General features: G+C 38.9%; 1 protein-coding gene across 13 annotated transcripts in view; it reads left to right on the top strand.

Moving 5' to 3' along the window:
* The window catches only part of CEP170 (centrosomal protein 170), a 99502-nt gene that overhangs the window by 77965 nt on the left and 5981 nt on the right, over window positions 1-15556 (top strand). For 5 of the 13 annotated variants that reach the window (XM_070401436.1, XM_070401438.1, XM_070401442.1 and 2 more), the window contains 4 exons: window positions 3332-3566; window positions 8842-9019; window positions 10991-11161; window positions 14164-14252. In XM_070401436.1, coding sequence (XP_070257537.1) covers window positions 3332-3566; window positions 8842-9019; window positions 10991-11161; window positions 14164-14252 — 673 coding nt within the window. Of the gene's footprint in view, window positions 1-3331; window positions 3567-8841; window positions 9020-10558; window positions 10654-10990; window positions 11162-14163; window positions 14253-15556 lie in introns of those variants that run through there. The other 8 variants (XM_070401441.1, XM_070401444.1, XM_070401439.1 and 5 more) reach the window with 6 other exon arrangements.

The raw sequence follows: 15556 nt of genomic DNA, 5'->3' as shown, positions 1-15556 counted from the left end.
TTTAAAAAAAAATTAATCTAACTAGAAATATTTTTTAAAATAGAGATTTTCTAACATTTACTTGTCACACAATCAGAATAGTAAGGGATGAGTTTTGAACTCGGAGTCAGTAGACTGGGCTTTGCGTTAAACAAGGCAGGGCCTCTCTGGGTCGTCTCTTCTCTATTTTAGGCTATCTAACGTAAGGCCATTCTATTCTACGATTCTGTGAAATAAGTAGGCAATGGGGAAAGTTAAAAACACTAACTTCAAGTTTCTTTTGCGAGAACTAGCAGATTATAGAGATTTTCTTCAGGTAAATGTATAGCTGCTATCATTAGGAAGCAAGGCAAAAGGTATTAAAAGAAGTTCTTTAGAAATAGCAGGTCAAAGGTCCTGGTATTAAAGTCCCTTTCCCAGCCCCTTCTCCCCAGTAATCGTTTCGCTCTGTTTTAACTTCAGTCTGTGCTGTTACTAGACAAGCTGAGGGGTCCAGAGGTACCTGAGCTTTGCTGCCTAGTGCACTGTGTATGGCGTGTTTTCCACTGGAAAACTAACCCTTAAGTATTGGAAGAGCAATCATTTTCATTTCTCTGTTATACCCTACTTACTTTCTCTTTCATTTTACCCTCAGTTTTAGAACAAACCTAGATATGCTACCTTCCTGTTTTTACAGTATGTTTTATTCTTTTGGTTGTTTTTCCTTTTAAAGATGTTATTAGAAGCTATCACCATTTTACTGGCTTCTTAAAGAGACCTAAAAAAAATATGTGGAAAGTTTATGAATTTCTTATGAAAATGAAGTGTTTATTTTTTTTTCTCCAAAATTTCTCCACATTTTTCTGATCTTGAGACTCAGATTATTAAAAGTTCATTCTAGTGTGGCTCTGCTTATATACTGTCACATGGTATGTAATACACATTAGTAGCACGTGGTCTCCGTTTCTCATTCTGCTTTTCTGCACTCTGCCACTCATGAACCATATCAGCTATTGTGGCCATTCTTTCTAAATTGCCCACCTTGGTCCCATCATACCTGCTTGTGGTTTCATATCTCCTGCAGTTTATGAAAACAAAGTCTTTGTTGTTGGCATTGCTCTCTCCAAACAACTTTCAATAATGGGTATGGTTACCATAGTTTCCAAATCAGGAAGTTTAATCTAACAAATGATCTTTTCCTTATTTAACAATTTCCTTTTATAAACAATATGCTAAGGTACCAAAATAAACATTTAGCATTGAATGAAATGCCTTCAATGAAAAGTATGAATTTGTTTTGCCATATTACTGATATTTTTAGCCATGTTTTAATTGGTTTTCTGTATTTCTAATTTTTTCCTATAACCTCTTTGCTCTTGTTCCTAAAGTTTTCCAAAAATTGTTTTTAGTTCTCAGGGTCAGTTCCATTAGGGAGTTTTCAAATGTCCCAAAATGAGTAAATTTCCACCATAATAAAAGTATTATTTATGTTAATGATAAGTTATGATGTTAAAATCAGAAATTATATTTAATCCACCCTTCAAAACACTAATTAATTTCCCAGAGTTCTGCATGTGGGTTTGCATGCACTTCTGTAGACAGCCATGAAGTTTCTGCGTATTTTCGTTCTCTTACACCCATGACTCTAGTTCTGAGCTCCAGGAACTTCACATAGGATGTCAGTCAGGACAAATGGGTAGTCCCTGATTTATGGCATATTCCTGATTGCAGATGTCTCTCTTTTATCTGAGAGCCGGCTCAGATACCCAGTTTATCTCCACGCCAACTCAGCCTACAGGGCCCCATGCAAAAATGTAGATGGGGAGGAAAAGGCAGGAAAGATATAAATTTGAGAGGAATAAGATGAAGGAATTCTAGACTTCACCAACCTACACAGCCCAGGGTCAGTTTCTGCTTTTTTGTTGTGTTTTATTTGTTTTTTATTGATTTCAGAGAAGAAGAGAGAGATAGAGACATCAGTGATGAGAGAGAATCACTGTTCAGCTGCCCCCTGCACGCCACCTACTGGGGATTAAGCCCGCAACCCGGGCATGTGCCCTGACCTGGAATCGATAACTGTGGCCTCCTGGTTCATAGGTTGACACTCAATCATTGAGCCATACCAGCCGGGACAGATTCTGTTTTTAAAGAGAGAGAGAGAGAGAGAGAGAGAGAGAGAGAGATGTTACTAATATTTTTAGCAGTTGGAACTTATAGAGGGGCTAAGGTTTTGTTATTTTTAACCCAAAAAACCATCTCATGCTTTTTATTAGGTTTTTCCTAATTCGAAAAAAGCAGATGGTCATATCCAGGAATTAATTTATTTATTCAAACATATGAAACATTGGTAATTAGACACCCTGCTATTCACTGATGGATTACACAGGCCCTCATGGAGTGTATTGTATTAATTTTAAAGAGGAAGGGAGAGGGAGAGGGAGGGACAGAGCCCGCAACCCAGGCATGTGCCCTGACCGGGAATCGAACCGTGACCTCCCGGTTCATAGGTTGATGCTCAACCACTGAGCCACGCTGGCCAGGCATCTCTCTGTTTTTTAACCTCTATTTATGCTTCACAAATTATGTTGGATTCTTGTAACAGTCTTGGTGGTGAAGTGTCTGCATTGATTTGTCTACCGGTTTTTCAATGTGATCTCCTGTGCTAAATGTCAATGGTTGTGAGAGTAGCCTGCAGTTTTGTTCCTCATAGCTTCTATGCCATTGTCTATTTCACCAGCTGCTCTCCGTGTCAAAGCAGTGGCATTGTACTAAAGATGCTTTGTCGTGTTTTTACATGTAAACAGATTTTTTCCAATCATAGCGTAACAGGATGTTGAGTGACAGAGGTAATGTTTTTTTTCTGCCATAAAGACATAATTTCCACGCAGGAATTATGCATGTTTGTATGTTGGGAAAAGAGGGTTTCTGTCATCTCCATGTTGAAAGTCCATGTGGCATGAAGAAATCTTTTCCCTAAATTTATTTCTGTTGTTATTGTTGCTGTCATTTTTTAAAAACCCATATCTTCACTCGAATGAGAAATATTAAAAACTACCTATGTTACACATGTATGAATAGAGCTTGCTTAGTTGTTTACCATCAGTGACTTTTTCATCTGAATGTTTATTCACCATATTATGGAAAATACAGTCTTTCGGTTATTTTTAATTGTTCATTGTTTTTAATTTACCAAACTGTAATGTTTTATCTTGAAGGAGTAGTAGACTTATGGTTTTTTGTGAGGTATGTGTATGTCAGTTATTGAAAATCATGATGTGTGTGCTCTCGTAGTGTTTTTGAAATCGTGATTTTTACTTGATCTCCTTTAAGAGATGACATAATAATTCTTTTTTTAATAATTAAACTAATTTAGTAAATTCAAGATGGAGGCGCTTTCCCACTGATTATGCTTCCACCTCAGAAGATGAATTTGGATCAAACCGTAACTCCCCTAAACATACCCGTCTACGTACTTCTCCAGCCCTGAAAACCACACGATTGCAGAGCTCGGGGTCCGCCATGCCTACGAGTTCTTCGTTCAAGCACCGGATCAAAGAGCAGGAAGACTACATCCGAGACTGGACTGCTCACCGAGAGGAGATCGCCAGGTTGGTGCCTGTGGGTTCTCTTTCAGGGTGGACATTGGGTGCCAGCATTTAACCTTGGTAACCAAGTTCAGCTTCCACTTGATCTGTACTAACAGCCCAAGAGGTGAGATCCACAGGTAACTGTGAACTTGGCTTTGTTGGAAGTATTACTCTACATTTTTTTTTCCTTTCGTATTTTCAATGCCAGTGTTACTAGCATATTGTGGAATGAATATCTTTTGATTACTTTTTATTTATAATAGAGGTGCTGATGAGTCAATATAATTTTTGAGAGGTAGTATCAGCTCTACATAATTAGAAGAATTGTACAGCTAAATTTTTTATTATTTTTCTTTTAAGAGGTAATAATGTACTTGTTAGAGGTATGTGGTTAATGTTCTCTGTGAAGAATTAGAGTAGGTACATTGTATCACATTTATGCGTTAATTAAGTATAGTCCAGCCCTTTAATTAAATCAAAATATGTTTATTTTCTGTTAAATAAATTTGTTGTAACCGTTAGGTTACATAATAAGTAAAATTCAGATGTGATTTTTAATTGATAACTTGTGGTTGAACATTGAGAGAGGCTATAATCAAACAGATGCTATAGTGATTAAAAGATAACTTTTAAAGTTCTTAAGATATCAGGGGAATTTTATTGCTGGATACCATATGTTATCTAAATGCTTTCATCATATCCATGCAAAAATTATCAAGTTTTACACTTGGCAACATTATTAAAGAATTACATATTAGTCCATAGGCGCTTTAAAAAAAATAAACGTATAACACTATGGTCTTTATCTTTTGTTTCTTCCCTCTATTAACTTCTGCAAATTGTGTTTTTTCTGCTTATTATCTTAATGTGATGTTTAGAGTTTTTTGTTTTTAATTATTGTAATTGCTTTTAATTCCTAGAGAACATGCTCTTAATCCCATTGTGCGGCTGAAACATTTTTATGTTACCATATAAGTAGCGTTGTCATGAGAATAACGATTGAAGCGTGGTAAGCCCGTTCTAGTTAGAGGAAGGCATGGATTCTTACAGGCCCACAGAATTCCTGTAGTGAGGGAGTCTGTGCCACAGCTGGCAGCAGCAGGCCTTGCTCTTGTCTCATCATTTGTCCCTTCCGGTGGAGATGTCCCACCCACGAGTCCAAGTGCTGCCTGAGGTACCAGAGTGCATGTCTGCGTCCTCTCGGGAGCCTCCCTTCTCAAGCTCTCCGCCCCAAACTAGAACCACTAAACGCCTTCTTGGCCAAACCCACACCCTTGCCCCCAAACAAAAAGAACGCAGAGGGAAAGGGGATGGGAACTGTGTGTGAAGTTTCACTTGGTTCCACTGCGTTATAATGTGCATTTTATTACTACTGTCCGTGTGTGTTATTATCGAGAGCAGGACTCCAGGCCAGGCCATGTAACCCTCAATGATCTTATGCCTTTTCCCTGGAGTTGGTCAGTAGCACTATACTAATAAAATGTGCCTTTGAAATTTTAGCTTTTCAAAGTATATTTTTCTACCATATTTCTTAGAGCTAGAGAAGGTATTTTGTTTGTTTATTTGATTGTTTGTTTGTTTTAAGGAATTAAAAAGGGGAGGAGGAAGGATAGAAAGAAGGGAAGGAAAGAAAGTAGAAAGTTAATGTTGATGTTCAGTGTTCCTATAGGACACTTTGTCAATCAAAGCACAGTTAAGCGAGGTATGCCTGTACCTACACACAGCCCCCATCCACTCAACAAAGAAATCTTCACCAGCTCCTGTGAGTGAAGCAGTGCTTAGCTGAGTGGGCTGTGAAGGTGACTGAGACGTGGATGTCCTCAGAGAGTTCACAGTTAAAGGAAGGAAGCAAAGGTGTGTGCAACTCATAGAAGGCAGAGTGATGTGAGAGGTTGAAAAAGTATGAAGTTTTGCTCAAGTATAAGAGTGAAGGTGGCCCAGCCGGCGTGGCTCTGTGGTTGAGCATCAACCTACGAGCCAGGAGGTCATGGTTCCATGCGTTCAGGGCACATGCCCGGGGTTTTGGGCTCGATCTCCAGTAAGGGGTGTGCAGGAGGCAGACGATCGATGATTCTCTCTTATCATTGATGTTTCTATCTCTTTCTCCCTCTCCCTTCCTCTCTGAAATCAATAAAAATATACTAATTTTTAAAAGAGCAGGCATTATAAGATTGGATTTAGAAAAAAAGCAGATACAAGAGGTGTAAAATGTTCTATTAGCATAATCTAGAAGCATCACATAATTTGTAAGTTTAGATTTAACAACCATATGCATAGATTCATAACCTATATTGCATTATAAATTTGTTATTTCTACTTGAAGATATTCATGTTTTTTTATAATTTGCCTTTTACTAATACTGTTATTAGTAGATGTTGAGATTTTTAAGCAGTGTGGATTTAAATTTAATGATCTGTATTATTAAGTCAACTTTAAGATAGGAATTGCCATGCAAAGAAAGAGCTGACATATACACAGCATACTTGCAAATTAAAAGAGGGCTTGTTTGGTGCTTATTGTATATTCATTAAGTTGTTCATTTTAGTACGACATGCATAACATGTTGACATTGCTGTGGTCTGTGTTGTTTCTAATTAATTCATACTGCTTTCTACAAATGTCAGAAATTTCATTGTACAAATGTCTGCTTAAAAAACCTTAAAAACAAATTGATTTTTGTATGATTATTTTTTATCTCATTAAGCCTGGTTATCCTGTTTCTTGTCCTTGTTCTTTTATTTCAGGAAATTGCAGGAACTGAATAAATCATCTGGGGAACACTTTAAACCTTTTCTCAAAAGAATTACATCAATATTTAACAAGTTTTTTAAAATTATATGTGGAATGGTAATGTCAGATGTAGCATGACATAAAAAGATCTAGTTAGACCACTTACTATTTGTGACCTTAACCCAAAACTGGTCACATAACTTTGCCTAAGGCTCATTTTCCTCATCTGTAAAACAAGATGATAATACTTCTTTTACAGGTGGTTGTGAGAATTAAATGAGTTGATGAATATAAAGCTTTGAAATGATGGTCATCCTGTATAATAAAAGGCTAATATGCAAATCAATCGAACAGTGGAACGACCGGTCGCTATGATGCGCACTGACCACTAAGGAGCAGACACTCAATGCAGGAGCTTTCCCCTGGTGGTCAGTGTGCTCCCACAGGGGAGCACCGCTCAGCCAGAAGCTGGGCTCACGGCTGAAGAGCGCAGTGGTGGTGGCGGTAGCCTCTCCTGCCTCTGCGGCAATGCTAAGAATGTCCGACTGCCAGCTTAGGCCCATGGGGAGCGGGCCTAAGCCATCAGTCAGACATCCCCCAAGGGTTCCTGGACTGCAAGAGGGCACAGGCCAGGCTGAGGGACACACCTCCCCCCGCCCCCCAGTGCACGAATTTCATGCACTGAGCCTCTAGTTATATTATAATATAATGGTTGTGATTATTATATATTTTAATATCATATTTTATTTCATTACATTATTCTAAACTTATTAGGGGGACCCTAACCACTTCTTCACCACTATAGCTCTTAGGGCCACGCACAGTGTGGCGCACATAATGAGGGACCAGGAAATATTCACTCTGGTAGATAAAATAGGAATTGACCACAGATTGCTTCTGTTGGGCCATAAGCCTCAACCTAGCTTCTCTTTTTAAATTTATAGTTAAAATTTTATGCAAATACTCCATTCCTTGTAAGTCTTTCAAGGTAACATTTTTGCATAAGCTAAAAACAAAGGCTACATTGTCCTTTGGATTTTAAAGTCGCAGGGAGCTTAAACATGTACTTTTAGAATGTTCTGTCTTTTCAAAACCTTTCCTGAGGGAGCAGCCAAAATTGAGTTCATGTGCAGCCGATGTTTGAAGTTGGAAACTTTGAAGTTTCATTGAACTGAAATCTCTTGGAGGAAAACATTAGTATCAGTGGTAGATTTTGTGAGTTTCTCCCTCTTAAAAACATAGCAGTAGCCTGCCTGGCATGGCTCAGTGGTTGAGCACTGGTAACAGTTACTTAGTTCTTTACAGAAATGAGCTCATGTTCATAAAGAACTAAATAACTGTTATCAGTGATCATCAGAGGACCTGAGGTGTGGTCCTGCCATAGCTGCCTTTGTGCTGTGTGGTCATGAGTGAGCCACTCAGCTTCTCTCAGAATGTGTCCTTATCCATAATCAGTTAGATAAGACCTACCTCACAAGAACGTTGTGGCCCTCGGATGACATGTGTGTACTATGAAGTGATGTACACAGGAGCGTAAAGTGCTCCCTGCAGTTCTTCTTGTACCATGGACCCCTTTGGCCATCTGCAGAAGCTACGGAGCTCTTCTCAGGACAGTCTTTCTAAATCATAAACATGGAATTGCAGAGAAACGCAATTATATTGAAATACTGTGTAGTTATCAAAATACCACTGAAACGGCATAGTAACATACAAGGGGCCCCGGATTGCAAGAAGGTGCAGGCCAGGCTGAGGTTCCCCACCAGTGCACAAATTCGTGCACCGGGCCTCTAGTAGTAACATATGGTTCTTTGTTAAAATACCGAAGTGAACATCATTGCTGTGAGTTTAATGACTGCAGTAACTTTGAAGTAGTGATGACTGAATGTTTTGAGTTACCTGTAGCAACTATAATGTGATTTCTGTTGGTGTCAGAAATCACCAGTATTGCTAATACTACTGCTGTTTGCTGCTTGTATTTATAACTAAAAATGCTAAGCTTCTGTGAGAAGTTAGTGAAAATAAAGTTGTAATGCTTTTTCTCATCCAAGTGTGTTTTAAAAAACATATCACTACTTCAGGGTGTTTAATGTATATTTTTCAAAATAACAACTTAAGATTATATGGAATTTAGTTTTATTCCTTTAATTCTTTTAATATTTATTTTTTAAATATATTTTTATTGATTTCAGAGAGGAAGGGAGCTGGAAAGAGAGATAGGAACATCAACGATGAGAGAGAATCATGGATCAGCTGCCTCCTGCACGCCCCACACTGGGGATCGAGCCCACAACCCAGGCACGTGCCCTGACCGGGAATCCATCTGTGATCTCCTGGTTCATAGGTCGATGCTCAACCACTGAGCCACACTGGCCAGGGCTTAAATATTCATTTTTTAAAAATTAAAGTTTAAGATTCCAAACATCAAAATAGTTAACACTTCCAGAGAACCTTGAGTTTGGGGTACACATGTTTAGATGTACAACTTACATAACTGGTTCCATCATAAATGATGTTTCTAGAGCTGTTACTGAAAAGCGATTAAACTTCTCTTTTAAATTATTCCAGGATCAGCCAAGACCTTGCTCTCATTGCTCGGGAAATCAACGACGTCGCCGGCGAGATCGACTCGGTGACGTCCTCGGGCACTGCCCCTAGTACCACAGTAAGCACTGCCGCCACCACCCCTGGCTCTGCCATAGACACTAGAGAAGAGGTAGGGGAGCCTCATGGAGAAATGCATAAGGTTCTTTCTTTTCTTTATTTCTTTTGCTTTTAGCTTTTTGCGGTTTATTTTACTTACGTCCGCCCTCCCTGTCTGCACGAAGCTCTGCATTTTCCATCTTTGCTCTAACAGATTGCTGTTATGTGTTTGTAACAACACTCGGAAAGACTAACCCTTGTCTCCTACTAATATTGACATGAAGTTGTGATATTATTTACAATAAGTACTTTGCTAATTATTGGTGCACAGTTTCACTTAAAATACGAATATAAATGGTATGTGAAAAGCAAGCCAGAATTTGATAAAGTTTCTGTAAAATTTGGCTATGAAAATACTTCAATTAAAAAGGTATTTTCCTAGCTAATTAATTAGGAGATGGCTCTAATGGCAAGGAAAGAAAAATTCTAGTTTCACTTCTACTCACAAACATATATACACAAGATCCTTTGAAAATTTACATGTGTGTATATGTATGTGTATACATATATATGTTCATACACACACACACATACATATATACATTTTCATTCTTGAAACTTTCTCCTAAACTCTGTGGAATGTAAATTAACAGGCTATTGTCCTTCCTGCTCTCCACCTCTAGGGGGCAGCATTTACTTAACATTGCTCCAGAAGGTACCATTAACACAATGTAAAATTGATGGTACTCTGGTCATGTTGGCTCTCTTGATTTGGTGCAGAAACACAAACAAAAGACTGGCACTTGAAAGAATGATTAAAGTTTTATTAGGACAAAGCCACACTCATTGTTTAACGATATCAGAATCCAGTAGTCGGACGGAGACTGGGTGGCCTCCAACTAAAATATTTATTCTCTGGTCCTTCACAGAAAAACATTTGCCAGCCTCCAATATTGATGATTCCACATCCTTAATTTATAAAATAGTGTTCCCAATATTAACCAAAAATGGCTACCCTTTTTGAGAAGTTTAATTCTGGTTATCGATGCTAATAATACTGTCTTTGGTTGCTTCTTGTCACATTCCTTTTATAGTCTAACTTTTTAATGGTCACTTTTTGGTGTTTTTTTCCCTTTATGTGTTGCCTAATTTGGTAAATGGTGCTTCATCAGTCTGTGTAGTTTTGTTACCATGTTGATCAACTGTATATGTATATAAAATTATCCTTTTTTGGTGAAAAACAGAATCTTCTTGGTGGCAAGACATACACAATTTTTTCGGTACATTTAAAATGATAAAGATAATATTTTCTCAGCTGTCTAACTAAATTTTATCTAACATGATGATTCACTCAGACCCAGTAAAATTATTTATACATTTCACTGAATAGACTTTCATTTTTCTTTTTTATTTCTGAATATTGTACTAGAATATATTCCTTCTTCAGTAAACCTGACTTACTTTGTATTATACGTGTGTAGTTTGAACTGTAGGTGGCAGTATATCCTTTTTGTTCGAATACGTAATTTCTGTCGCATTGTTAAAAATTTCTTTGGTTAAGACCAAAATACTTATTTTGTAGATTTAAAATTTTTTCCTTTTGTAAATTTAATTGGAATTTGCAATTTATGTATCTATGAAGAAATTTAGCACCTGGATTTGGGGAGAAAAAAAAGAAAAAAACCAAGATAGGAAACTAAAAGAAACAGAACCATTATTTTACGCTGGTAAGGCAATGTGAGTAATATGAGCTCCTTGTCCATCTACATGGCTCAGCTTTTCCAATTTACCATCCGTTTTCCATTTGGGGGAAATCTTGTCCATGGAAGAATCAAATTGATAATAGCTCTGTATTTTGGATTTTGAAAATAGAATCTATGTAGATGAACATCTATTTTATAAAAGACACCTTTGGCGTGCTTATGAAAAGAAAGAGTAATTGGTTTATTGAAGATATCATGCTTCTCTTACTACCTGAGAATGAAGTAACTTCTGTCTAATCATAAAAAATGATAATGCCAATATCTGTGCTTTTACAAATTATTCTCATAAGGGTTTGCTCTTGTTTTATTAGTTGGTTGATCGAGTTTTTGATGAAAGCCTCAACTTCCGAAAGATCCCGCCATTGGTTAATTCTAAAACACCGGAAGGGAACAACTGTCGGGCTAACGATTCAAGGCCTCAACCGCCAGAGCCTCCTGATCACTTAACAATCACGAGGCGGAGGACCTGGAGCAGAGATGAGGTACGTAAACCATCGGCGTCAACTAGCGGCAGAGAGGGATGTCCGTCTGTGGGAGAGGAGGAACTGTTCAATAACTAGGCTGGGAAAAGTGCTTGTCTTTTTAAACATACTTTTATTGATTTTAGAGAGGGAGAGATAGAGACATCAATGATGAGAGAGAATCACTGATCAGCTGCCTCCTGCACGCCTCCCACTGAGGATCAAGCCTGCAAATGGGCATGTGCCCTGACTGGGAATCGAACTGTGACCACTGAGCCACCCCAGCCAGGCAAAAATGCTTGTCTTTAGGGGTAGAATGAAATTCCATCTTGACATCACCTCATACACAAATAACTCCAAATGAGTTAAGTTTTACAGGGTGAAAGTAAAGCTTTTAGTAAAAATATATTAAACATCTTTCAACATTGCAGTAGGGAATGATTTTTTAAAAGACACAAAAAGTTTTGACTTTAAAACATTGATAAACTTGAGTATATTAAACAGGCAACCGGCAAAGGATTAGTATCTATAATATATGAAGAATCTTACCAATCAGTTAAAAAGACAAGACAATCCAATAGAAAAATCTATTTCAAAACAAAACAAAACATGAACAGTATTTCAGTGAAGGGAAAACACCCAAGAGCTAACTCAGGGTGATACGCAGGGTGGTCCAGCTCCCAGCTAGGGGGTGGGTAGAAGGAGAATATAGACCAGTGATGGCGAACCTATGACACGCGTGTCAGAGGTGACACGCGAACTCATTTTTTTTGGTTGATTTTTCTTTGTTAAATGGCATTTAAATATATAAAATAAATATCAAAAATATAAGTCTTTGTTTTACTATGGTTGCAAATATCAAAAAATGTCTATATGTGACACGGCACCAGAGTTAAGTTAGGGTTTTTCAAAATGCTGACACGCCGAGCTCAGAAGGTTTGCCATCACTGATACAGAAAGAGGCCGTTGACAAGAAGGGTTTGATCTTAGGCTGGCATCTCTGGATCCCTGGATTTAAGGAATAGGAGCTAAAAGTTAGTATATGTGAATATGTATGTTTGCAATAGCACGGAATAGCGAAAAGCTACCTCTTATGGCCCGGCTGGTGTGGCTCAGTGGTTAAACATTGACCTGTGAACCAGGAGGTCACAGTTTGATTCCAGGTCAGGGCACATAGCCAGGTTGTGGGCTCGATCCCCAGTGTGGGGCGTGCGGGAGGCAGCCTATCCATGATTCTCTTATCATTGATGTCTCTCTCTCTCCCTCTCCCTTCTTCTCTGAAATCAATTTAAAAATATATTTTTTAAATCTCCCTCTGGTAGAAAAGCATGTGGCCGGCTCCTTAGGCACGGTTGCAGGATGCTAGGTGGTCCTGGCCTGGCCTCATAGTTATTTATTGTTCTTGGTTCAGGAAAAGGACCTGTTCTCTGATCTTATCTACAGTCATTCTGCCTGAGGTCCAGGAAGATAAGTTCGTCTAAATGTAATTAAACTGTGTGAAAGAAGTTATATTTTTAAAGAGAATGGAAGCATCTAGGTTGATAGTTATCTCCAGCTTAATATCAGAAAATCTTCAATATACTGTGACAATGAGCTGCACTTTATGGGGTAGAAAAAAGAGATATCCTTTTCTGTTTTAATGTTTCCTTAGACTACCCAGCCCTTTCTCACTTCATCCCTAATGAATGTGTCTTCCACTCTTTGGATTGGATTCCTCAAGGCTCACAAAATGCCACTGTGCTCTGTAGCCTTTCATTGCCCACTGTTGCTTTTCATATTCTAATTAACCCTTTATCCCCCTAAATTCAAGTCCTTGTCATTCTCCGGATCTACTTTTCCTGATGCCTTATTCACAGAAATCCTTCTTAGAATTCCTACAGCACGGAATCGCAACATTTAGTTTTAGCACTTACTTACATTCTTGTAGAATAGTCAGCTGTATTCCCTATATATTACTGTATATAGATCTCTAAAGCTTCTTAACATCCAAAGCCATATGTTTATTACTTTCTGGGTTTTCTTAGAGTCCAGGTGCAGTTCTCAGGTCAAGGAACTGGTTTCGGAACCCACCACTGAGCCCCCAGTGTAGTCCTCCTAGCATTCTGCTAGCTGTGCCTCTGTCGCCTGTTGCTGGCAAGTGTTATTCCTGCGCAGCCACGCCCACGGGCCTGTGTAGTATCTACAGCTGCGTTCACGCTGCAGCGAGAGCTCAGAAGTGACAGAGAGCCTTGCCCCAATCTTCACTCCCTGACCCTTTGCAGAAGTTTGTTGACCTCTGTTTTTTTTGTTTTGTTTTGTTTCTTTAATATACTTTTATTGATTTCAGAGAGGAAGGGAGAGGGAGAGAGAGAGAGAAACATGAATGATGAGATTCATTGATCGGCTGCCTCCTGCAGGCCTCACACTGGGGATCGAGCCCACAACTCGGGCATGTGTCCTGACCGGGAATCAAACCATGACCTCCTGGTTTATAAGTCAATGCTCTACCACTGAGCCATGCCAAGTGGGCCTGACCTCTGGTTTTGCCCATGAATTTCAACTGGGGAGGTACCAACCCCCATTATAAAAACTTACATTTTGAGCAAATTTTAAAAATGTGTCTGTCCCACTAGACTCTGCCCTGGAGAGCAGGAATTACAATCTTCGTCATCTCTATATTCATATGATCTGATGAAAGAAGAGCTAGTAAATTTAGAATTCTCAATTCTTGATGCTTTCTCTTTTATGGTCATTTCATTGGAGGCGTGAGAGACAGGATCATGCTAGTAATGGATGGTGGGATAAAGGGATATGACCAAAAACAATAGGGCAACTTTACAAGTCAGTGAATAAAAAGGAACTCCTTTGCGAATATTTCTCCCTCGATGTGGTTATGCATTACGCTAATTACATCTTCCTTGGTCTTTGATTATAATTGGCATGCATACTAAATGCCCTGAACACAGGGAGCTGGGACAGCGTGCTTGCTGCGGAGTCAGGGCCGCGGGGATGTGCTAACGTCTGCGTTCTCTCTGACTGCTCAGGTCATGGGAGATAACTTGCTGCTCTCGTCCGTCTTCCAGTTCTCCAGGAAGATCCGACAGTCCATAGACAAAACAGCCGGGAAGATCAGGTACTGCGGTGTGGCTTTACCTCCTGCTTTTGTTAGTAACAGTTGCCTGTTCCACGGTTTTTAAAAACATATTTTTAATGATTTCATTGAGGAAGAGGGAGAGAGAGAAACATCAGTAATGAAAGAAAATCATGGATCAGCTGCCTCCTGCACACCCCCTACAGGAGGTCGAGCCTGCAACCCGGGCATGTGCCCTGACTGGGAATTGAACCGTGACCTGGTTCATAGGTCGATGCTCAACCACTGAGCCATGCTGGCCGGCCTGCTTCACATTTTTCAAGTCTGCTAGCACCGCTCCTAGGAACTGGTGAAGCCAGTGGCAATGACTCTTCCTCTGCCTCCCCCATGTCCCTTGCTTTTTAGATAGAAGTAATAGCCGCGAGCGAGATGGGCAGTGTGAGGGGGACAAAAAAAGAAATAAATGTCCCTTATCATTAAAAGCAAATAGTTATACCCACTCGGTTTAATCTTATTAGTTACCAGAAGCAATTTTCCACATTATAATGGTGTTTTAAAGTAATAGACTTTTGAGACTTCTATTATAAGACCTCAAACTTTCCTCTAGTTTTATCTTCCTCATCAGTAAAGGGTATGTGTACTTTTAAAAGACTCAGAAAATGTATGTAAAAAGCCTTTAGGTACTGGCAAAATTCACTGAATTTCCAGCACTAAGGGGCTAAGCAGACTTCCTATATAATACAAGTCCATTATAGTTCCAAGTTGGTCCATGAAATAGTCCTTGTTTTCTTCCTTCCCACCGGTCCTAACGCTGTTAAGACTCTTTTACAATGCACAGCACCATTTATCTGTGCAATAATAGCCTGGTCATTAGGATAACAGCTCTTAGATGTCTGGCAAGGAGGTTTATTTTGGGGGTTTAGAAAATTCAGCAGTCGATCAGAATGTTCCTGTATCAGATTCTAGAACCATTATTGCCTTTTGAATCATGGTTATGTGTAAATGTAGATTTGATATTGATGAATTTCTTGTTTTCAAATAAGTTGAACCTCGCTATTGATCTTTAAGAAATACAAATAAGTAATTTACTTACTTGTACAGTGTGGATGCTTATATAAAGCAGTTAAATTAGATTTCCAGGCTCAGTGAAGAAATTTACAAAGAACCAGGAGGATGCCTAGTAATTGCATCTCTCCAAACCTGCTGAATCATGTCTCAGATCCAAAGTCCTGGGGGGAAAAGGATACCATTCCACATCTGAGTGGCAAATCAAAATGTTGTGGTACTTTATAAATTAACATATTTGAGTTTAGTTTCTAAAAATAATTATCTTTATTGGCGATTGT

Source organism: Myotis yumanensis, unplaced genomic scaffold (genome assembly GCF_028538775.1).
Source record: "Myotis yumanensis isolate MYYU_CA2020_CCGP unplaced genomic scaffold, mMyoYum1.0.hap1 SCAF_22, whole genome shotgun sequence".
Classification (NCBI taxonomy): domain Eukaryota; kingdom Metazoa; phylum Chordata; class Mammalia; order Chiroptera; family Vespertilionidae; genus Myotis; species Myotis yumanensis.
This window is presented reverse-complemented; position numbering and strand designations above follow the sequence as displayed.